The sequence below is a fragment of the Lethenteron reissneri genome, chromosome 37 (genome assembly GCF_015708825.2).
Source record: "Lethenteron reissneri isolate LAM-NWPU_2019-01 chromosome 37, ASM1570882v1, whole genome shotgun sequence".
Classification (NCBI taxonomy): Eukaryota; Metazoa; Chordata; class Hyperoartia; order Petromyzontiformes; family Petromyzontidae; genus Lethenteron; species Lethenteron reissneri.
Window position 1 is genome coordinate 6,469,256 of NC_083815.1, and position 25,463 is coordinate 6,494,718.

The following is a 25,463-nucleotide window of genomic DNA, read 5'->3' on the forward strand; positions in this document are numbered from 1 at the left end:
CTGGCCAGCGCAGAAGGAGTAGGCCAAAATACATTCTGGAAAGAGAGAGAGGTCCCTCTTAAAGTGGAGGCCTTTCCGCCAACAGAATCGCAAGTGAGGAATTTCAGGGCTGCCACCCTCTCGCTTTACCTTCGCAAACTCAGGCAAGCGCACGTTGCTTTCCTTTAACCCCCTCGCCGAGCCTCTTTTTCAAGTCGCTCGTTGCAATCTACCATCACATCTAAGGCAGCAAAAAAAAAATCAACATTAGCAAGAAACTTTTGGGGATTTCTCCAAAGTATCCAGAGTAGAAAAAGGGTCACAGCGTGTGTGCAGGCAATGAGCAATTTCTCTTCAAGGCCGGGGCAATGAAAACCAGATGGTGGTGGTGGGGGGGGGGAGCGCACGCATACCTTACGCGATTCGGTTGACGGACCCGAGGTGGGCATAGCAGCCTCCAAAACGAATCCAAATGTCTCCATTAAATGAGTGCACGAGGACACGCGCGGACGCGACGCTCTCGCTGAACTCTCCGTTCGGCATTTTATTTTACGTTTTCAACGTTTAAACCGGACACGGAAACCGTGCAAGTACGTGCACGGAATCGCAAGCGTCACACTAACACATTGGACACTCTATAACTCCAAATTTCAAAATAATTTTTATAGTAAAGAGCGGTGTCCCTTTAAGACTTCAATGTGAAAGGACTCCATAACCTTCTCTTGAAGTTCACTTCTTTGTAAAGTCACGTTGTCACTGTGTACATTGTTGGGCACCTCACAACTCCAAACTGCAATGTGATTGAATTGTAACGAGACTTGCATTTGGCCGAACTGACTCCAAAGACCCTCGTGACCTTTTGCAAATTGAGAACAAAGATTCGTCGTGTTAAAGTTTCGAGCGCCACTTTGTAAATCAGACAACTTCATAACTCCGAACTGCGATGCGATTTTATTTTGAAGAGTGTCGCGGTTTGCAGGCTTGCCGAAGATCCCATGGTGCTCTGCAGAAGGACTCCAGTGCCACTTTATAAATCCGACGAAACGTCACAATTCAAAACTGCAATTGAATTTCACGGCAAATAAGTGCGGTGGCCTTTTTCACAACTGTGAAGAACGCATGGCCTTTCTCAAAAAAAGTCGAGTTAGTTTCATGGAGTGGATAATTTGTAATGTTGGCAGGCAAGTAAACAAGAAGTGAAAAGCACCGCGGCCTTCAGACCTCAAACGCGGGCTCATGAAGGTAGTGATTGCTTGAAGCACACCTAAAACTCAACGGCACTACAGTAGTAGAGAGATTTGCATTCATTAATGCACTGCTTGATTATATAATTATATTACATAAGCTTTACCGAGTTTGGATCGGCACTCTGCGTTATGGTGCCATTGCGAAACGTTGGCAGTGACCTGGCATGCTGTGCGCAACACCAAACAATCATTAAGTGGAGAATTCTAATAGCAATATAAATAACCCATCGGCCGCACGATCCTACTGGCAATGTATCTTGTGAGCAGCATTGGTTCAATATAAGCAAAAGTTTCGACCGCTTTGATATTCAGTGTCTCATCAGCAGAGTCAGACTTGCATCGATCAATGCTCTTGAACGGGCGACTTGTGTGGTGATGATTTACGACGTATGGAATAAAAAACAATAATTTGCCGAGCCTTAGTCATTACAAATCTCTCAACCTAACTCTAAACCTAGCAGACCACCGGTAGATCACCAACGAAAAGACACCAAAATGCTTACGTCTCGAGATCAAAATGTTAAACATTCGCCTGTAGGAATAAACACATTTAACCAATAAAGTGTGAGTGATAACACAACCGCTACAAGATTTTTTTTTGTTTAAACTTGGAGACGCAAATTCAGTTCTGCTTGCCAACGCTGAACAAGACAATCATCTGCTGTCCCTAAAGCTGCGCCGAGACTTGAAACTCGCCGACTTTTCAGCAAACACTCCACCATTCAAGGACATTCCTGGCACGAGCTCATGTTTCTTACTGTTACTTTGGCTGCTCTTGGCTTTCGCCCCTCCCCCACGGCCACATGCATGCACACGCATTTCTCACTAATCTCACGCCACTTTCAATGGCTCCTTTACACCGATTCTGTGCAAAATGAGCGGCCCGGATCGTATCATTTTTCAGCCGTCTGCCAGCACGCAGCCCTAGGCAATGTCCATCAACACAATACAGTGTAACACACAGAAAACCGTAAGTGTTGGATTACGAGCCGTTTCTTTCTCTGCATAATTCCCTCCAGCAGTGAACCGCTGCATTCAACACGCGCACACATCTCGAGAAAGGCAACCATGGGACAGCTTGAATAGTTTTTTTTATATCAACTATAATAATTTTCGATTTAAAGCTTTCGTGACTGCAGGGATTCATCTTCTTGGTTCTTTCGGTAAAGTCACGTAGAATGGAAATAATAAAATAATAAATAATAAAACATCATAAAATAAGAGTCAGACTCTGTCTTCTCGACAGACCTGCTCTCCACCTGAGGACGGCTGCTTGCGTTGTGGCCGAAACGTCGTGAGAATTATTAAAATGTTTTATTTTTATTATTTTATTATTTCCATTCTACGTGACTTTACCAAAAGAACCAAGAAGATGAATTATAATAATGTTTCGGCCTTTGTCAAACCACTGCCTGACAACAATCTTCCGCAAGCTTTCGTCGGTCAAAGAGAGGTTACCTAACCCATACTTCCCCATTCTGGTCAGTATGAGTTGGTGTAAGGGGCGGGTCCAGGACCCAGTTTGGATATCAGGCACCGGTGATGTTATTGGCCGCGGGGCTGTGAACGCAACTCAGGTGACGAGGGGTGGGTCACAGGCCAGTGAGCTAAACAAGCCTCGTAATCCACTGCGTGCCACTAGCCGCCTCGTCTCGGAATCTGTGCAACTCGAATGCAAATTGTTCAAAATCGACTCCCGGTCACGTTAAGTAAATGTTTGACAAGAAGTGATGGATGTGCAACTGTGTCATCGATAGCCATTGGCATAGACGTTCAAATATTTACAGTCTAATGAGCGTCTATTTTGTGAGGTGCAGGAACTGAGTTGAGTCACGCCGTGACTGAATCTCCCACGAACGTGCCTCATCTCGCCAGATCTCGGAAAACTAAAGCACGGTTGGTTGTTTGGTTTGACACGTGAGCTTTCGCGACCAATATTGTTCATGATACAGGTTTTTTTTTAAAGGGTTATATGGGGTAAGTATGAATGTATCTGTCGATTTAAAGCCTTCATGACTGCAGGGATTCATCTTCTTGGTTCTTTCGGTAAAGTCACGTAGAATGGAAATAATAAAACAATAAAAATAAAACATAATAAAATAATTCTCACGACGTTTCGGCCACAACGCAAGCAGCCGTCCTCAGGTGGAGAACAGGTCTGTCGAGAAGACAGAGTCTGAAGACAGAGTGCATTTGAACTGCGCGTCCACACTGGCCAGACGTTTTGTAAGACGCAGAAGTACCCACACTTGACCCCCCTGCACGTGACCTGCAAACTGACGCCAACTGCCACTACGGGGAGATCGAACCGGCGACCTCTGGCTGATTGCAAGTCCAAGTTCGCTACCCATGACATCACGGCAGCGTCCGAGGCGTTGGTCGAGAGTGAAGAACGCAGACGCCTTAATCTAAGTTGTCTTGTGGTTGCTGTTGTTGTTGTTGTTTGACTTGCATCCCACTGGGATTTGTGCACACAGCGTTGGTGGACGGTGTTTTTTTCTGCAATATTTTGCTGTCTTTTCTTGGATTTTCTGTTTGCACTTAGTCACATATTCACTTTAAGATGTTTTCTTGTTCATGTTTTTGTTTTTTGTTTGTTGAACCCGATTCAAGAGCCGAATGGCTCAGAGGGCTATACCTCATAAATGAACTTGAACGTGAAAACCCATCTAGCGACACCGGGCTCCTCCAGGCCTCCTCGTTATGCTCTACAAAGGCTGAAGCAGCCGCATCTCCAGCTCACATTTCACCGATGGTTGTCGCATGCACTTACACGTTCGTGAGCGCGCAGGCACGCCAGGTGTGTGGCGCACACCTGCTTTCCACAACCTCGTGGGCAGGGTGTATGTAGGTCACGCTGAAGTCACGTGTGCGTGGAAACACTCGCCTGCATCGGGAGTGCCACCTGCCCAGGTTTTTCCCAGGAGTTGCCCTTTTTTGGAAGTGGCCGTGCTGGGAAATCTGTAATTTCTTCCCGGGGCGTTAAGAGTCCAGGTTTATGTCAGTTGTCTTATAATGCATCACTCAAGGCGATGATGCATTTAAGGGTAGTTCTCCCATATTGCGGCACTGTGAGATACTGGAAATCCTACTACCTGCAGCAGCAGTGATGTGCCTTGAAGAGACAGCGCAGCAAGTGGGTTGCGGAGCCCCATGTGCTTGGCTTAGGTGGGCTCTTGTCTGGGCACTCGTAGTTTCCTTCAACACTTCGTCATCGTCATCATCATCGTCAAGATCATCGTCAGCACACGTTGAAATATCCCCAACCCGTCGCAATTTCCCACCTGCCCGCGAGTTGACTTCATCGTGCCATCTCCTCCGGCGGACATCCTCTTGGATGCGTTCCATTCCTCCAACTCTTACTCAAAAATATTTTTAAAAAGTGTGCCCAACTTTCTAAGAAACACCCGGCAAAAAAATGTGCCCTGAGACTCACAGAGCATTTTCTGGGTAAATAAATAAACAAAGCAATACGTACTCTTAGGTTTTTTCGGTAAAGTCACGTAGGTAAAAAATAAAATTAAAAGTTAATAAAAGTAATAATGGAAAAATAATAATAAATCACGACGTTTCGGAGGCAACACAAGTCTCTGTCATCAGGTGGGACCGTCACAGCTAAAATTTCTGATGCAGTAATTACTGATGTAGTAATTTACTGATGTAGTAATTACTGATGCAGTAATTACTGCATCATAAATGCAGTAATTACTGCATCAGAAATTTTAGACGTGACGGTCCCACCTGATGACGGAGACTTGTGTTGCCTCCGAAACGTGATTTATTATTTAATTTTATTTCCATTATTACTTTTATTAACTTTTAATTTAATTTTTTACCTACGTGACTTTACCGAAAAAACCTAAGAGTATGAATCCTTGCAGTCACGAAAGCTTCAAATCTAAAACAAAGCAATACCTGTTATGAGTCTCAACGCTGCTTGCTGCTCATGCTACAGAGTCGGACTGAGCTACAACACAACCACCCTTTGGCGACTTGCCCTCTCGTTGCCAATGGAGACATCGGCATATTTTTTGTTTGCCAGAAATCGGATGGAAAGAGACACAGAGCCCAAAGTCTGTGATTTCGATGAGATGCACACACGCGCACACGCTGCCAAATTTTGAAACGGGCCGCTGTTGGGAAGCACGAGGACTACAAATGGAAAAAGGTTTTAAGGTCAAAATCCTGTTTGGGGAATCGAACTAGCCCATCACGCTTCCTGTGTCGATAAAACAAGGAATACTTGGCTGGGAAGTCAACAGCAGTGTTCATATTCTTAGGTTTTTTCGGTAAAATTACATAGGTAAAAAATTTAAATTAATAAAAGTAAAATAAAAATAAAATAAAAATCACGATGTTTCGGAGGCAACACAAGCTTCCGTCTTCAGGTGGAAAAAACCTAAGAATATGAATCCTTGCAGTCACGAAAGCTTCAAATCTAGAAACAGCATTGTTTTCTACGGATATACTTATCCTCGTCGCAAGTGGAATTTCCAATGCTTTCTCGTGAGCCACTTCCCAGAGCTCATTTACGCAAGGGCACAGAATCTTGCCTTTTTTGGCCAAACACAAGACAACGATCCACCGTGTAGCCTTCACTGGACTAGCGCTGGCAGGAGTCACCGGTTCAGTCTCCCGAGGCGGTAAATCAACCAATTGGCAAGTTTCTTAAATCTACCCTGTCCCCCCCGATCCCCCGCCCCCGTCTCTGTTCCACCCAGTAGTATTATGCGTGGGTACAGTGGAGTTAGTCGATTGGCAGGTCCTGTGTGGTGGGGTAAAGTGTGGGGACTCCCACATCTTGCAAGACATCTAACCGATGTAGAAGAGTAGGCCACAATACTGCACAGATGGGGCACTTTTGAGCATCTTTTCATGTTGCTGCGCCGTTACCTCTTGCATAAGCACTCCAATATCGTTTCATGCATCAGGGGGGTTGACTTTCAACAAAAAACGCCAGTTTTCCAGATTACTTATGAGAAATGCAATAGCGTACTGCAGATGTCTTGTTGACATTAAAGATGATGTTTGAAAAGAGAAAAAGGCACAACACTCATGAACAAAACAACTTAAAACAATTCCTAACACATTACACACTTCACTCGAGTTGTTACTTTACAAACATTCTCCAGTGAATCACATCCGATGACTGCCCTCAATGCGTTTACATTTTGGGGCGAAAGGAATAACATTGTGGCGAACGTTCTATTTTCCTTGACGCAACTGCGGCATGTGTTGTCATTGTTGTTCTCATACGTTGGTAATTGTTTACAACTTTTTGTTATTCGTCATGGAGCTGGACGAGTTATTATTATACACGAGTCTTTTGCCCATCCAACGGGTGTATTGCAGTAAATCTGAAACTTGCAATCGGAAAGCAGACCGCGACGTGATATTCATTGCATCAATGCGTGTGCAATTTGTAAGGCCGCGGTGACACAGACTTATTTCATTTTAAGGTTATAATCCCTTGTTCATCGTGACGTCCTTTTTACTCTGATGTCTCAACAGCGTTACGGAAATCGCGTGACGTGAGGGTTCTGCCTTTGTAGTGAGGGTTGTGAGTTGACGCCGAGGATGGGGGAGGAGGCGCCTCAGCCCCCCATGTAGAGTGACGTCACCAGCTAATTATTATTAATGGGGGGGGGGCTGTTCGATGTGCAGTGACGTCACTTGCGCATGATTATTAGTGGGGGGGGGAGGGGGGCGAGTACTCCATGTGATTATTAATGAGGAGGGGGGTGTCCATTTGGAGGACGTCACCTGCTCACGAATATTAATGAGGGGGGCTGGTCGATGTAGAGTGACGTCACTAGCGTTAAGGAAAGACATTCCTGGGTGATTATACGAGGTATCCTGTATAAAACACAAGGCCCCAACAGATTGTTGGGGCAAGTACTGTTAGCGAGCACCTATCAAAGCCGACACGGTACACGAGGGGTTGGGTGTCCCTTCGTCTCCCCAGTGGAAATGTTTTCACACCACACCAGGTACTCATTTGAGGCTGAGTCGACCTAGGCGATGCCCACGACCAGTTCAGTTAACCGTCACTGATGTTGGTCGTGAGCGAGAAATCGAATTCGGCTCGCCGGGGATCCGCAGCGCAGCGCGTACTTTTACTGGTAGGAACCTCCTGGTTACACCAGCCCACAGGGGATTATTGTGTCCGTCGTGCAGGGAGGGGCTGGGTGGGGAGGGGCTGGGTGGGAGGGGTGGGGTTGGGTGGGGAGGGGCTGGTCACCCCGTGATGCCCTTATAAAACTCAACATTTAACCTACTCACGCCAGCTTGTGCCCGCCCTCACAGTTGGGCATATTTGCAGAATACACCACGCCGCCGTTGACCCTGGCCATTGACCGAGCAACCCAACGTTCCTACCAGCTCCCTCTGCAGGAATGTGTTTTAGTTGTTATAGTAGTCCACAAACAAATACACACGGCTACCTAAAGAGTGATGAAGCAAAATAACGTCAATGCGGTTTCAAAATCCCAACAACCGTGGGCAGCAATCATCTCCTGTTTACATCCCGAAGGCAGCGGTGGGGCATTTCCTGATCCCCATGTGCGGCGGGGATGAGTCACTTGGGAGGCTCACCGCCGCCGTACGACTTTCCCACACAAAGCAGGAATCATTTCACCCACGCGAGAAAAACATCGGAATAATGATGCCGCCGTTGCGTCACGGTTAGCGCGGTAGATTTCCGATCCAGAGGTCTGCATTTCTTTTTAAAAAATCCACACTCCCACTCCCCGCCTCTGCCCGCCCGGCAGCGTAAAATGTCTACACCGCAACTCGCCCATCAGCAGGTCGTGTGCGGTGGGGTTAAACGTGGGTGCTTCCCACTTCCCAAACCTTACAAATCTGTCTCGCTGGCGTGAGAGAGTAGGGAGGGCCTCTCTGGAGCTCCCACGAGCGGAGGTCCTTCTATCAGCAGTGGTGTGAGCAGGCGATTGCAGGGCTGCACCTCTACTATGAATATGACTCCGGAGTCGAACCACTCCCCCCCCAACCCCATCCACCTCCTTGACCCCCTCCCAGGGATTCATCTTCTTGGTTCTTTCGGTAAAGTCACGTAGAAGGGAAATAATAAAATTATAAAAATAAAAATAATAAATATGCAAAATTCCTCTTGATATGCAAATTCTTTGTCAAGGCGTTCTTCCCCCTCCAACCCAGCTTAAATATACGCTGCCAAGCCTGGTTGTGTTCATTCAGACGCTGTCTTTCCGACAGCCCTGTTCTTCACCTGAGGACGGCTGCTTGTGTTGTGGCCGAAACGTCGTGATAATTATTTTATTATGTTTTATTTTTATTATTTTATTATATCCCTTCTACGTGACTTTACCGAAAGAACCAAGAAGATGAATCCCTGCAGTCACGAAAGAAGCTTTGAATCGAAAAATCCTCCCAGGGAATTAAACTCTCGAAGTTCTGATTGCGAGCCGTGCGCTCTAACCACCGCTCCATAATGACACATGCACAAACATGACCTCCCACGCTAGACCATCGGCCGATCCGTCGCCCGTGACTTGTCTAACGACGAGGCGATTGTGGCTTCGTGCTCGCGGCTCTGCTCGTGGTCTCCCTCTGTACCCTTGCCCGGCCTTCACCCTCACAGATCAGCCGCTTGCGGTTTAAGGCCGGTGCGATCATCCGCGGAGTTCTGAATACAAGTCGTCATTGAGCTTCCTCTTCTTGGGTTGCCCTCAATGACGCGTTGTCGGGTGGTTGCGGGGTGGTTTGCTTGATCTATCGATGGCGCTCGGAGATCTGCGGTTTTATCTCCCGTGAAGGTTTTCGCTGATGAGCCCCAAATCTCTCAGAAGTGTTTTCGGATTGTGTCTAACCCTCCCCCCCACCCCTCCCCCCGAAAGAAGCTCCCGGCACGTGGAGCGAAACGTTGGACATCGTGCCGAGTAGCACGCAGTACGACTCGAAAACACATCGGGGGAACTAAACTGCAGATTTCCTCATTAAATTGTGGCTGGAAGCCATTCCTCCTCTCCTAATTGGGTGGTAATTGTTCTCCGTCCGTCAGTTATGTGCGCCGTGCCAGGGCTTGATGGTAACTTTCAAAAGCATTTCATTTCAAAAGCCAGGATTCCCCCTTTCATCTTCAGCTGACAAGAGTCTGTGCTTCACATCCACACACAATCACATATTTCAATGGATGTCTCAAAGAATTCCATCCTTATTCATGCGTTAATAACATTTCTTTTCCATTGCATTTTCAAAGGCCGCTCGCAAGTATTTCGAAGCAATTGACCTGACTTAGCGTTTTGGCCAATGATGGAAATATCGATGCGATTAACACCGGTAATTCTCACGACTAATTTCCGTTCCATATCATCTTGATACTGGAAATCTGTGCATCGGATTCCTCCAGGAAGAAATAACGATGCTGATTCGGATGTTGTGCAGAGTTGTCTTGTAATATCGCAAAGGTCTTCCTCTGTTCCCAGTGTCAATTCAATGTCACCTGAAAATATATGGATGGAAACACACTCTACTCCAACTAAAGCTGCGCTAACGTATCCATCGAGCGCATCCACAATAATTCCTTCCCAAAACTAGAGAAGGCATACTGGTCATGAAACCCACTCTTGCCCAGAATCCCAGTGACCAAACTATAGCACACATTTAGATTTAAAGCTTTCGTGACTGCAGGGATTCATCTTCTTGGTTCTTTCGGTATTTTATTTTATTATGTTTTATTTTTATTATAGCACATATAATAATCATCCATATTTGGATATGCACGGGGGGGGGGGGGGGGTTCAAAACTCGCGTTCGATTGAAACCCAACTTGGCCGACCATGAGTTCGTCTGTGGCCACTTGACTGACGAGGTGCAACAGTTCAGGGGTGCTGCTTCGCGCGGTGCTGTGACGGCCCAGCGCTGAGCTACTGGACATCAGTGAAGAAGAGCTTCGAATCTCATCGGATTTCTCCAGGATAAAAGATAGACTCTGAGAGCGCCGCGAGCCATGAGCTCGAGACGTGGGAACGAGAGCAGACGGTCGGCAGCTTTGCCGACGGGAGCCAGCCTGGGTCACGTTCGTGGCTACACGTCTCCCACTTCACGTCGGCTATTCAGCCAGCGATTCACGCTACCCTCTTCATTCATTAGTTCATTCTTTCATTCATTCATTCATTCGTTAATTCATCCACGGCAATCGTTGGTCCTGCCAGTGTTACTGTGTTTCCATTACGGATTAGAGGCATAACTCAGCCGAATTCTAATCGAAATGTGTTTGTGCATTTCGAGTAAACCTATACTATTTTTTTCGACAATGTAAATCTTATTTAACGGCCACTTCTGTAACATAATTTCTACCCTCCGTCAACTCATTAGCGACGAAGGGGCCGAATTAATTTCCCTCTACGGTGCTCTATCTGGGGCGCAGTGTTTACTGCATCAGTCAATCACTTTCCTTCTAGACTCGAGAGCAGTGAGTGGTTCTTAACCTTAACTGCCCGATTCTCAGAAAGGGCATCTCGCGACCGCCAGGGAGTTGCGTGCATCCCAGGTTAAGAACCACTGCTCCAGAGCTTTCACCCTGGCATCTGTGTGTGCTGATCTTAAAGGTGCATTGAAAAATGTTGATACTCCGACTGATGCTCCTGCTGTTGTGGAGTGACTCGTGCAGCCAGCTATGGCTGCAGAGTTTGGTAGTACATGTTGTTTACGTCGTTTATTGTGAAAATTCGGCCACAGTTCCTATGACCACTGTTTCATTGCTTTTATGGCTTTATTTTGGTGATTTTCGAAAAGTTTTTTGGTTTGGCCATGTTTGTTTGTTGTAGTATAGAGTTAGACTGATGGCCTTAATCTAAGTTGTCTTGTGGTTGTTGTTGTTGTTTGACTTGCATCCCACTGGGATTTTTGCACACAGTGTTGGTGTACGGTGCTTTTTCTGCAATATTTTGCTATCTTTTCTTGGATTTTCTGTTAGCACATAGTCACTTTAAGATGTATTCTTGTTCATGTTTTTGTTTTTTGTTTGTTGCGGTTGCACCCGATTCAAGAGCCGAATGGCTCACAGGGCTATACCAAATAAATGAACTGGAACTTGATCTCTACTCCTGGCTCTGTCCTCCCTTACATTTTGTACTCTTAAACGTCCAACAGAATGTACAACTTTCTGGAATGATCGTGACGTGCTGTTATACATTTTTGGGACTGTTCCATGAAACCCATTGGGGGGGAGGAGGCAAAGGCTCAACGTCTATTTTCAAGATACAAATTTTGAATTCAGGAAATATATTAATGATGAAAGTGAAAGCAGAGATAAACAAACAATAAATTATAAGGCAGTGCTGCCATCTGGTGGTAATACTCGGGGGTTTCCGTGTTAAAACGTTTCAGAATACTGCATGTTACGAGATAAAATGTCACGATATGACGATTATTGCGATATAAATTTGGCACAACTTTGCAATTGCATTTCGCAATGTTATCGTAGAATTGTTATGCTTCTGTGTGTTCCCAGTTACAAACAGAGATCGATAAAGAGTACTTCAACTTGCAGTTTGCGCAACACAAACCTTCCAGTTCAACACGTAGGCTTTCGCGACCAATATCATCTATGAGAGGTTTTGATTGGTTAGATCGCGTAAATACATAAATGTGTCGTTAAACCCGCCACCACCCGACACAGAAAATGTGTAAGGTTTGTCACGTAAACAGAACGTGCCAATTGGTTACTAGTACAGCAACACCGGTGTGTTGGAGAGCAAATCAACAACGTTTCGCCAGTAATTACAACTAGATTGTAAATGTTGTGGATTGTAAATATTGTGGATTGTAAATGTTGTGGATTCGCTCTCCAACACACCGGTGTGCTGTACTAGTCACGAATTGGCACGTTCTGCTTACGTGACAAACCTTACTCTGCAATGAACAATGCTCAAAAGCAATCGTGCTGTGAGTTATAGTGGAAATAATATGCAGCAATTATGAACAGTATGTCGTCTTATAACCGACCGTTCCGTCAATTGCTCCAGAAAACATGTTGCAAAGGCAGCTGTATAATGGGATAATAGCTATTTAAATGTCATCACCACTTTGATGATTGTGCTTTGATTTATGCACAAGTATTTTACGATGCAAAAACTACATTTAAGCGAGAACTAATGAAATAATGATCAATATTATATTCACGATAGAACGATATGTTCGCAAAACGGACGATAACGATGATCGTGGATCTTAAATCGTTACATATATCGTTGTTCTTTGGTTTTTTCGGTAAAGTCACGTATAAAGATAAAGCAATAAATGAAATAATTAAATAAAGGCACGTATAAGGATAAAATAATAAATTTAATAATTAAATGCTTTTTTTATTTCTTATTTTATCTTTATACGTGACTTTACCGAAAAAAACCAAAGAATAATTCCTGCAGTCACTAAAGCTCCAAAATTAAAATATACCTTTGTATCGTCATATCGGGGCAAATTTACCGCACACATTAAAAGTTTGCTGCAGGGGGCTGGTGAATAGACTGAGTGCCTTGCTCGCTAGACAGTCCGTTAAGGCTATGGAGAGGGGGATTCTTCCTCTGTAACTTGCTGTAGATTTGTATTCAACTTTTAGATTCAACGCCTCCTGTATCAAGATACAGCAATTTTGCTGTGACGGTTCCACCTGAAGACGGAGGCTTGTGTTGCCTCCGAAACGTCGTGATTTAATTTATTTGTTTTCTTTTTTAACCTACGTGATTTTACCGAAAAAACCAAAGAGTACCTCCGTGTTGGTTTCAGTAATGACGTATGAAATATCGGTTCTCCTCCACACAGCAGTTGGACCACGCTAGGAACACCACGAACCCAGCAAGCGTCGAACGCTGATCCAACGTTGGGCCACCAGTTCCAACCCCGTTGGCCAACGTTGGTTGGCATGTTATGAACAATAAGGATAGGTTTTTACCCTTTCTGGCAATAAAATAAGTGTGAAGATGTCCAACCACCAAGTAGATAGCTTTTTGCGAGGAATCAAGTCTGCATTCATCACACGCGTGCACACAAACTGATACCTCGTCTTTGAAACTGATTGCTCTGCACCAGAGGTAGCAGGCTTCTTTATGGCCTAGACTCACCGCCGGTGTCAGACCTGAGAACGCCAAACGGTGAACAGCACAAAGACAATTCCACACGTATCGGAGCATTTATAGCTCGGGGAGGGCAGCTGTATCATGGGATACCTTTTTTGGGCACCTTTTTTAGGCATGTCGTTGGCATGCTTATTGGGCAGGGATATATTCGTTCTACGAATCTGAGGCAATGCAGTTTGCTAATTCCACGTGGGGAGAGGCTCCATACTCCGCGGCCATGAATCGTATTCCAATTCGGGCCAAGGGGCCTTGCAGTCGACATCACCGTGACTCGAAGGGGGCAGCGTTCGGCTCGTGTAAGTGCAAAGATGAGACACAGCCCCGGGACAGTTACTCCGATATGTATAAAACACTTGCAATGTCCGCGAAGCCAATTGTCACGTCGCGACGTCGCCAAATACAAACAGGCGCAAAAAAAACTTGCTTTGGAAGTGGGTGGCATTGTCAGGACTCGAGCAAAGTTCGCCGGTGGCTATTGGTTAGATTACTGATGCAAAGTAAAAGACAAAGACCCCCCCTACCCCCCGTGTAGCCTTAACAGACTATTGGGGCAAGTGCTGTGAGCGAGTAGCACCTATGAAGGCCGGCACGGCACACGAGGTGGAGTGGGTGGCCAGCACCACGCGCGCCCACCTTTGTCTCCCTCGTGGCGATGTTTACACAACGCACTAGCTACTCATTTGAGGCCGAGTTCATCTAGGGGAGGCCCAGTACCAATCACTGTTGTTGGCCGTGAGCTAGAATTGTACTCTGGTCACTGGGCTCGCAGCGCAGCGTGCTAACCTCTACACGACTGCTCCTCATTACCGGTACACACACAGCATTATGGATTTCCCTTTACTGTTATGGGAGTGCGGTGGATGTTCATATACTTTGCATATGCAGGCTGCACGCATTCCACAGGCATTGCATTAACTAATGCATGAATGGCTCGTAAAATTGGCAAATTAATTAATGCGACCACGAGTGCATGGTAGAATGCACAAATGTATGCAGGGATCAATGAACTAATGCATGAGTGAACTAATTTATTCATGTCTTCGTCAATTGCTGAATGCACGAACGGATTGACTAATACTTTTTGGATTAATGCATGAAATGAATGAATGAACGACTGTGTATAGAAACATGAATGAATGAACGAACGAACGAATGGTTAAAATGCCCGACGCAATGAATTCACGTGGATGTCTCCGACCACATCCAAACATGTTGACTGTTTCCGGACACGCGCGGCAACCCGCCGCATAGGGCTCCGCGCGCCCCTCAACACGAACGCACGCGTTGCTGACACGCTCGACGCGTGCTCGCCTTCGCACCTGTAGTGACTGGTGAGCAGACCCCCCAGCATGGATCCGGAGATCATGCCCACGCCGTACAGCACTCCGATCTTCCCCAAGGCGTCGGCGCGCTGGGACTTGTCCGAGAGGTCAGTGACCACCATCTGCGCCCCTGCGATCGAGTCGAAACATTTGCAGAGGTGGCATTTGGCGCGCCTTTTCGAAGCGCGAGGCGATCGCGAAGGGTATGCGCCGCACTGTGTTACACAGCCGCAGTCTGCAGTAGTTTCACAGTGGGGGGGGGGGGGGGATGATTGCTGTGTATTCTCCCAATTGAGTAATTTGCGAGTAATTTTCCACCAATTGGCAAATTTGGAACGTGACGCCTGGGGAGAATGGCCTACCCTTTCAGAACAAAGTCACGCGGATCTTTGATGTCCGCTTTGAAGCTGACGATGCAAATATTTTGGCTGATAGAAACTCGCGGTTCTACCCAGGGCAGCCGTGGGGTTTGAACCACAAACCTCCTCAACACGCGGTGAATGTGCTTCAGCTTTGCAATATCACCGGCCCATCGACAGAGCCTTGTCTGTGAAGCAGAGCATTCATTCCCGCGTGTCCCACGGATCGACATGCAACATTTACTGTGGCTCATGACCTCAGCGAAGGCTGGAAGCATCCTTGGGCAGTGCGATTAGTGCAATGTAGTTCGTTTCAATGTCCTCTGCTTAACACGGTGAGATTCCAGCAAGAGTCGTTTTCTCTTATGAAACCTGTAAACGCATAGTAAGGTAAGGCAGCTGTAATAAAGTTAAGGGAACATTCCAATGCCAGCTTGTATCGAGTTTTGGATTTGGTTATATTGTTAACAAAACCTACGTGGAAATCAACAGAGGTGTTTACATTTACAGTGAGGAGTGGGTGTGCAGGAGTTAGAAATTTTCCCTTTAGGCCTGGCTACCCGAGTTTGAATCCTGGTCACAAGGTCACACCAGTGATGAGTGACATCTGAACCGGTCCCTGAGCCTTCACTTGACCAGCAAGTGCTGACCGGCATGGTGAAAGTATGGTTAAACAATCCCCATGAATGATACAGCATGGCCAAAGATTGTACACTATTCATATTTAGAGTAGATATTATGCTCCGAGTCAGCTACCTTGCTAACAATTACTCCACTTTATGAAAGTCTACCTGAGCCCTTTGTCGATCCGCTGCTGAAGAGACGAGGGGAGGCCCAGGACCAGTTCAGACATCACTCAGCAGTTAAGTTAGCCGCGGCCATCAATCCAACTCAGTTTGCTAGGTCCATGGCACAGTGTGCTAACCACTGCGCCACTGCTCCGCCCACTATACAACAAATGACATTAAATGTCTACACATAAAGTTGATGTATGAGAATGTATGAAAAAAAAATACATATTTGTTGTGGTTAATAAAGTGCATTAAAAGTATGTTTGCTTTACCAAGGCTGTCCTTTAAAAAGAAAAAAAGAGTTTTGGTTTTGAGAAACTGAAAAATGTCCTAGGATTTCTCCGCGAACGTCAACACATCATGTGCGCGTGTCTCGGTCACTATACTCTTTACGCGCGTGACCTTGGAATTGTTAAATGTTGAAGTCGAGTCGGAAGAAGAACAAAAAAAAACTACCCCCATGCGTCAGAACACTCTCAGAGCATGACCGCGTCTCAGCATTTGTCAAACAATAAGTGGTTGAAACAGAGGTTACAGATGACAGGGAGAGAATGGTTTATATTGAAATGAAACGGATGGCTAACATCTGCTCCGTGTACCACTGAAGCAAATTTGTTAAGAGGTCTCCATTCGTATTCAAATACATGACAAAAAACAGGACACCCGGCGTTTAAGCCACCTGCCTTGCCATACGTTGCAACAAAACATTTAAATATTAACACATAAAACGCAAATACAAAGGGAAAAAAATTAAGCAGGAATTAAAGCACTGCAATTAATCAAATGGCTCTGCCAGCTCATTGGATGCATTCCTCATCCGTTGCTGTTTTTGGTGGTGCGTGCCACTGCTCCCGGAACTTTTGTGGAAAGGATTGGTGAATCACACAGATTGTAAACTCGCTGTGGTCTGCGAGGTGGTTAGGAGATGACAGTGCAGCAAATATATCTTTTATTGTTATTTTTGGAGCTTTTGAGTGCGAGCCCTTTGCATGCAAAGAAATTCCCACGTGCAAACAAATAACAAACTAAACACAAAAAGCAGTTCCAAACAAATGCCTCCTCAATCTAAAATCACGGGAAGAAATATATCTCACAATACCAGAACGGGGGAGAACGATAATTACATGCATTGTCTTCTGTGGTCTATTATTTCACCACTAACAAAATAATCGGAACTCCTAATGCCTTGGGAAGACTTACAGATTTTAAATAGGACAGCTACCTTGAACTAAAGAAAGACACTGCTGGGAGAACCACGACGGATGGCAACCCGAGGTATAACGGCCCCCAGGCAAGCACAGCTACTCTGGCTTGCCCGATTCGTGCCACCACCTAGTCCCTGGCGACTTGTTATCTCCCTCGAGATGTTATCTCCCTTGGGTTTGAGCCATGGACCTCTCTAACATTCGTGGAAATGCTACCACTTGGGACATGTCACAGTCCCAAAAGGGTGCCACGGTGGTGAGGTGGTAACTACCTTGCCTGGTATACAGGAGGTCGTGGGTTCGATTGCGACCCTGACGCCTGCTGCTGTATATTTGGAGTTTGCATGTCTCTCTCCCCGTGGTCGTGCGTATTTTTCTCCGGGTCCTCCGGTGTTTCCCTCCACATTTATAAACACTCGTTTGGAGTATTTGGCTGTTATAAAATTCCACACGGTGAGCCACTTGGTTGAGCTATCATTTGTGGCCAGGTCGCTTCTGAAAAAGAACTGTATACAGCTCAGTGGGCCTTACCTGGTAAAATAAAAAGTAGTTTAGTTTTGATTTTATTTTTCTCAGCCTGCCGTGCGGTCGTCACCTTGAAATCCGTGCATGAACATGGAGGGCAGGCGCGAGATGAAGAGCAGGGGGATGCTGCTGGACAGGCCGAGGAGTAAGTGAGCGAACGCCGCCGAGAGATAAGCCACGGAAAGTGCCGCCCGCCCACCAAACACGTCCCCGAACCTGCGGCGCGTTACAAAATGACAACGCAAGGCCATTCGAAAGCACGTACCAAAAAAAACGTTCACATTACGCATTTCCATATTTATCAACGTGTTTGAAAACTCATTCCTTTAGAACTGATTTTTTGTGTTTAGTTTGTTGTCCTTCCCCCGCACACCTCGGATTAGCACGGTTCGAAGAAGTTCAACATACATACGAGCAAAGGTAGATGTGGCAGCCATGATATTACTTCCATGGACACCCTGTACAAGACCAGGCTGATGATGATTTTGGGAAATGTTCTTTGCCTGTAAGTCAGCTTAGTATTTAAGTTTCTCCGAAAAGAGCAGTGTTAATGGCGATAATGATGGTGGTGCACGTAGCCGTGGTGGCGTCACTGCCACTTAGTGGCGAACGGCAATTTGTAGTTGTTGCTGTTGCCGGTGATTGTGGTGCATTTCGTCCTTGTCCATGTGAACCACCGCCAAGGAAGTCCCGTCAATGTTTCGTTTAGGGATAAAAAGATACTAAGACGCGATCCATTCGTAGATTACCCTCCACTTAAACGAATAGAGGGAAAAAATATCGAGAAAACTACGTTTAATTTCAAAGTCTTTCCCTAATCACCCACCGATTTCAGTGCACTCATTTAATTATTTACACCCTCACCCCTCCCTCTGCACGATATGCAGCCGTCGCGTTTTTTCCCACAATGCAGTATTGTTCTCATCTGGTAGACGCACGTGCCAGGTACGTGTACAGATACGTGTACGTGCATTCAAATCCGTACACATTCGTGTTCAGGTATTTTGTTAATATTCTACTGGATGAGGGTCTCCCAATGCCGTATGGCTCGTCGGGCTCGTTTGACCATACTTTACCGTTACTGGTCAGTGCGGGTTGTTGAAGGGGGGAAACCTCAATGTGGAACGACGCAAGCCCCCGTGTGCAAAGCTATGGGCGTTGTTGTACTGCCCTCTCTTGCCAAACACGCTGCCCCGCAGACCAATGGACCAGATAGCTTCCGTTTCCTGGTGGTTAATCACCCAAAAACTATCCAGGCTTAACTTTGCGTAGCTTGCGAGACGTGTGATCGCGCATTCCCGGTGATTTGGTCTATAGGCATTGTGCACCTCTGACAAACTAATGACCATTTATCTTCTTGGTTCTTTCGGTAAAGTCACGTAGAAGGGAAGTAATAAAATAATAAAAATATTATATTGTTATATTATTTTATTATGTTTTATTTTTATTATTTTATTACTTCCCTTCTACGTGACTTTACCGTAAGAACCAATAAGATGAATCCCTGCAGGCACGAAAGCTTTAAATCGAAAAATAACCATTTAGTTACAACGCTTGTTATCCAGCAATGTGGAGGCGACGGTTAGTGGATCACGCACACACACACACGTTGTGAAACTTCCTGCCCGATGGCGTTGAGGTGCCATACCCTGACTCGCCAGGAGATGGCAGTACGGAAAAATGTGGACTAATCTCCATCTGCTCCACTTGTATGGGATAGAGTGCTGCTTCCCTGCCACTTGTCGGTTTTCTCCGGGCACTCTGGTTTCCTCTGACATATATAAACACGCATGATTTCACTGAACATATCTTAATATTTAGAGGGCCTTAGAGTTTGGGCAAATCTTATTGGTTCTTTCGGTAAAGTCACGTAGAAAGGAAATAATAAAATACAAATAAAACATAAAATATTTCTCACGACGTTTCGACCACAACGCAAGCAGCCGTCCTCAGGTGAAGAACAGGTCTGTCGGGAAGACAGCGTCTGAATGAAACACCACCTGGTGTCTTCCCCACAGACCTGTTCTCCACCTGAGGACGGCTGCTTGCGTTGTGGCCGAAACGTCGTGAGAACTATTTTATTGTTTTATTTTTATTATTTTATTATTTCCCTTCTACGTAACTTTACCGAAAGAACCAAGAAGATGAATCCCTGCAGTCACGAAAGCTTTAAATCGAAGATTGGGCAAAGTTTTCCACCAGCTCACTGCCTGGCTGCCTCCCCGCTTGTCTTGGGGTCCCTTGCCCCTCCGAGTCGTTCTGTCTCTTAGAGCAGTGGGCGAATACTGTGCAGTGCGTTACACGTTGGGATGAATGAAAGCCAGGGCTGCACCCACCTTGGGCCACACAGAGGCAGCTGCCGCGGGGCCTCCCTCGGCTACAATAGAGCAGGGCAATGAAATGGTTGGGATGAGATGTGATGAAAGGCCCTTTGAGTTTCTGCATTATTTAAGCACTCGAAAAGTACAACTCCTCGTGCTTACCTTGTATTTTAATTGACGAACTGGATAACCAATTTAAATGATGCCCCATTGCGTTGTCTCCGCAACCTGGTAGCCAATTACAGGTGAACTCCTCTTGTGTGCAACCCCCTATTATCCACGGGGGTTGTTGGGTCCACAAAAACTCCAATTATTCACGGTCCTATTTGTCCTATTCCTACAGATAAGAAGAGTGAATTTGTGGATAACCCCGTGGATAATAGGATCGGCGGGGTTGGTCCCCCACCCTGCACCACCCTCACATCACAAATAATCCAGTTGTATCTGTATATTTTTCAGTTCTTTGTTTACCTTTCCTATACTTTGCAACCCTGTCGTGTTTTGTATTGGTCGTTGTCGTAACGTTTGTCGCCCGCCCCGACTGGACACCTGTGAAAAAATTGTCCCGTAAAAACAAAGTTTTTCACTATAAATCCTTTATATGCGTGGCGGCTAGAGTCCTCTCGTCCTCTGGCTTGAGATGGCTGCCACCTATGGGGCAGATGATTTCCTGCCACCATTAAGCAATTGGTAATTAAATATAAAAAAAAATCCTAAAAAGTGTAAAGTTATGGAAAAAAAATTTCACGAAAATAAATTGTCACGCACAACGAGTCTTTGTGCAAAATGTCAGCTCGATTGGATCACGGGAAGTGGGTTAAAAAACGACCGAAAGATTTGCACGGTCGTAAGCGCGCAAGCAAGCAAGTGAACTTAATATAAAGGATTGAAAAAGAGCGCCGAAGCTCATCGAATTCCTTCTGCAGCGTAAACAAATATTCTGACTCCGATTCAGATCACCAGCAGATAAAGAGGAGGAGCTCTCCCGTCGGACCGGCTTTCCCCTCTGCCCCATCGCTCGCGTCACCTCCCAAAGAAGGAGCCTCCCAGCAGCTGCACCACCGCGAAGAAGGTCTGCAGCGTCCCGAACTGCACCGCGTCCACGTCCAGTTTCCTGGACAGATACTGAGAAGCAGCAGCAGCAGCGGTGGTGGCGGTGGCAACAGCAGCAGCAGCGGCGGCGGCGGCAGCAGCAGCAGCGGTGGTGGCGGCAGCGGCGGTGATAGCGGTGGCATCAGCGGCGAGACAGGCTCAGAGCAAAGTGTGGTGGCAACACTGGAGCGTGAAGGGAGAGCATATAACGACTTGAGATGCAGTCACGGTCTAGCAAATTTAAAGCTGTAGGAATTTAGAAGTGAGGATAAGCATTCAGCAAGTAGGGGCTCATCGTCCTCCAGCACCTCACCCCCCTCCCCCTCTAAGACGCTACGGGGCCTGGGTCAAAGGCGAGAGCTGGAGGTGAAATGAGTATGTGGTGGGGGTGAATGCAGACTGTGATTTGTGAGTTTGGGCCGTGATGGTGAATGTAGACAGGGCTGGTAAATGTCGGCTTCTTCTTGTCGTGTGACTGCTGATGTAGATGCAGAGCAAACGACTTCACGTTCAGGTGGCCAAGCCAGATAGCCACGTGAGGAGCAGCGGAGTGTATCGCTGCGACGTCTCCTTCGTATTTGTGGATCGGGCATCGCATGCGTTGTACGGTCTGTTCTGGATGACCACAGTCTGACACTGGTCAGTTTTACATTTTCCATTCGGGCATCAGCTATCCGCATCTGGTGTGGTTTGTGCAGATGTGGTTTCAGGTGTCGGATGTGTTAGGGAACGTATAGACGAGGCATAAACAAAGTGATGTCCTGCTCAACTGAGCATTGAGGCAGTATTCATCTCCTGTATACAGCCTTGAAGGCAGTGGTGGAAATTCCTCATTGCTACGGTGGGAGTCGAGTCTCTCTCTATCTCTCTCTCCACTGGACAACCACTCCATAAAGTGGTGCTGATTTGATCGATCCCCAGAGGGATTATGGGGCTGAGACACTGGACGACATTTCAGGTGAAAATAAACTGCGATGGTGCAGATTTTGATGGTAGCTGTTGAGGGGCGATGGGGAATGTGGATTTGGGATGCCACGGTCACACAGCCACCCGGGGCAATTTACACTCCTTGCACTAAGCACCCCCAGCACACCACGTACACAACTGGCTGGATGTCCAGCTCGATCGCCCCGGCATCAGACCTCTCCTCGACATTAAAATTGTAAAAACTCATTTCTTCGGAACTGCTTGTTTTAGTTTGGTGTGTCCCCCCCACCCCACCGCACCTCCGATTAAGCACGGTTGGCTACGTACGATGCGAAAGAAGTTCAACATGCATTCACCCCCATAGGTTGTCTCAACCAGGCAGCCTAGCGGGTGACCTTCAGCCAAAGGGTTTTTTTTTGTAAGGGAGAGAGAATCGGCTCAACAAAGTCGAGTGGGCAGAGCAGGGCACCGGGCCTCTGCGATATCCGGCGTGTGGGTCTAGCACAGAGGTCGCAAACGGGTTTTGATTCCTTACCCGTACCCGTACCCGGCCGCACCAGGGTCGCAAACGGGTACCCGTACCCGGCAGGGTACAGGTAGGGTACGGGTATCGGGTACCTGATTGCGACCTCTGGGACGAAGCCATGTTGCAGGCGCGGGTGGGTTGATTCTAAGAACTTGAACTGTGAGAAGAGACAAGACGTTGGGAAATGAGTGACAAACGGTGACTCACCAGTGACTCACGGCCTACCCGTACCCGGCCGCACCAGGGTCGCAAACGGGTACCCGTACGGCCGGGTACGGGTAGCCGGGTATCGGGTAGGGTACGGGTATCGGGTACCCGGTTGCGACCTCTGGTCTAGCAGGGGGGGCCACTCCACATGAAGCCAGGCGGCCGTGAAGGCCACCGCACGGTGCTTCGACGGAGCAGTCTGGCGCCACGACCCCACCTGGGCACGTGTCCACGCTGTCACGTGCCAGTCTATGATGGGTCTGTTTGTTGCATTAGCAATGTTGTATGTAAGCATGTTGAACTTCTTTCGCACCGTACGTAGCCAACCGTTGCTAATCGGAGGTGCGGGAAAATGAACGGTAATTGTTGATTTATTAACGGACAGAGCCATTTCCTGGAATGTGACGTGGCATGTCTGTTATGTATAACTGGTCGTTCTGGGCTATAAGTTTTCTGATAGCTGCATCGCCATTGTGATGTTCGCCTATTGGCGTTCTCTGCTCTAACACTGATGGTGAGACAAGCCCATAGAGAAGGCTTTCTCTGGTGTAGGCCAATCAGTTTCAAAGACATTGCAAAAATTATCAGAGCATGTTTTTGTTTGCATGTTTTGCCACAAGTACGTGTGGTTAATTCAGACTTGATGCTTTGTAGAAGGTTTCTATTTGGTGTTTGAACATTTTAACACCTCCTGTTTTATTGCCAGAAAGGGTAAAACCTCTTCTTATTTTTTCATCGGCATGTCTGTTGTTCATCATTGATAGCAAACACAACTAATTCGAAGACAATCTTGTTTTTCAACAATTCTTAATGCATTACATTAATTAGAAATGTATATATGCACATACAGCAGCAGCAGTATTAATCTGCCACCAAACACTTTTATACTGCAGAAAGCACTGGCTTTCTCACGCGTGATAGACGAGTACAAGCATTATTGATTACAGAACAATACATCTATAGATTCAAGAGGGATGGTGCACTGCACAGTTATTAGTCAAAACACCAAACGTCTCAGCCTAAGCAGGTGATTGCTGCTAAATCCCTTAAGGCTCAATGATGGATAGCGATTAAGCAATGAAAACGTGTCACGGCGCAGCGCTGCGTTATACCATGCATTGGATCATAGTCTCCTTATTGTGTAACTCGAATCAATTTCGTAAACGGAGATGCTGTGTGTGTGTGGATTCGTGGTTATGGTTATTTTACGGGGAGCGGTGGTGTAGTGGTTAGCGCTACGCTGCGCTACGAACCCGGCGACCCGAGTTTGATTCCCGCTCACGGCCAACACCGGTGACGATTATCTGAACCGGTCCTGGGCCATCCCTAGGTCGACTCAGCCTCAAATGAGTACCTGGTGCGGTGTGTAAACATCGCCACTGGGGAGACAAAGGCGGTCGGGCGTGGTTGCTGGCCACCCACCCCCCTCGTGTGCCGTGCCGGCCTTCATAGGTGCTCGCTAGCAGCACTTGCCCCAACACTTTGCCTTGCAACAGAACTTTACTAATCAACGGCCTGGTACTTTAACATTGTGAACGTGCATGTATGCACTGTCTGTCGAACTTCTTTCGCACCCTACGTAGCCAACGGTGCCAATCGAAGGACCACAAAACTAAACACTAAAAAACAATCACGTGTGTGCCATGATTTGCATCCATCTCTTCAGGTTATTGAAGAGATGGATGCGGGTTGTTTGACCATACTTCACCACGCTGGTCAGCGTGGGTCGGTTAGAGCCTGCTTCTAATATCACTCGCCACTGACGTTAGCCTCGGTTGGCAATCGGTTGCCGTGTTCGGAGCGCTGAATTGAAAAAAATGCAATGTCACCCCCCACCCACACAGCCGGCAACGTGAACTCAAGACTGTGGCTGTCAAGAGCCACCCACTGAAAACCACCGCTTGACATACCCACAGAGACAATGAATAGAATGCAAGTGCCCAAACACCGTGTACGGTAACACAAATACACTTTACGTACACCATGCCGGGCAATCGACGGCGTTAGAAGATGTGCGTTCGTCAATTAACTTTTCTTTGCAAATTGACGTTTGAAACCCGCTGGGGTTTCACAAATCGCGTGCATTGTCGCGGTGGTCGCAAGTCAGGAGAGGCCCCCCACACACGAAAGGCCACCACGGGACCCGGCCAGTGACCCCGCGTGACTGGCAATGAACTCCCGGCGGACTACGGATGGAGCCAGCGTGACATGAGCGTGTTGGTCTCGTTTAAATCGCTCACTCACGGGCAAAACGCCGAGCTGTATCCAGAAGCAGCACGCGTAGATGGCCGTCGTGAGGTGCACAGTCCGGACAACGGAGCGATCTCTCTCCACGCTTCTCTCCGCACGCTTCTCCATGATTCGCGCACGCGACCGGCAAAGAGATTAGTCCGAAAAAAAGGAGTGCGCACGAAACGTCGAACAGGCGCGTTCGAGGTGTGCGCGAAGGCGTTTTGTTCGCTAAGCGGTCGTACAGTAGCGATGGCGTGCGGCTTGCGATGTTGGTTAAACCCTTGCGAGGTTGCGTAACTCGAGAGAGAGAGAGAGAAGGAAATATTTAAACAAAACTGCTTTGAGCGCAAAGTACAAACAAGCATAAGGGCCGATTCGCTGCCAGCACGTTGCATGGTGACCCCCCTAACTACGGTGGCTGTGAGTTTAATTGCTCTGCGGGTCCATAGAAAAAATAAATATATGTGGAGTATATTTTAATCACCTGCAGTGGCAAAACTTTAAGTGGTTATAATTGTTGTGTGTGGCCAACAGCAGTGGATTGTGCGATGATAATAATCGTTTGAAATGAGTGGGTTTATCACAAGGCCTTGGCCATGGAGTCAACATGGGGG

General features: G+C 46.9%; 1 protein-coding gene across 1 annotated transcript in view; it reads right to left on the minus strand.

The window, feature by feature from the left end:
• Positions 1-25,151, minus strand: part of SLC22A18 (solute carrier family 22 member 18) — a 144,365-nt gene extending 119,214 nt beyond the window's left edge. Inside the window, exons 1-4 of the mRNA XM_061566757.1 lie at positions 24,862-25,151; positions 20,893-20,990; positions 17,615-17,760; positions 14,662-14,794 (exon numbers count right to left, since the gene is read on the minus strand). Of these exons, the coding sequence (XP_061422741.1) occupies positions 14,662-14,794; positions 17,615-17,760; positions 20,893-20,990; positions 24,862-24,975 (491 nt within the window). The 5' untranslated portion in view covers positions 24,976-25,151. The remainder of the gene's footprint in view (positions 1-14,661; positions 14,795-17,614; positions 17,761-20,892; positions 20,991-24,861) is intronic.
• Between the last annotated feature and the right edge of the window lie 312 nt (positions 25,152-25,463).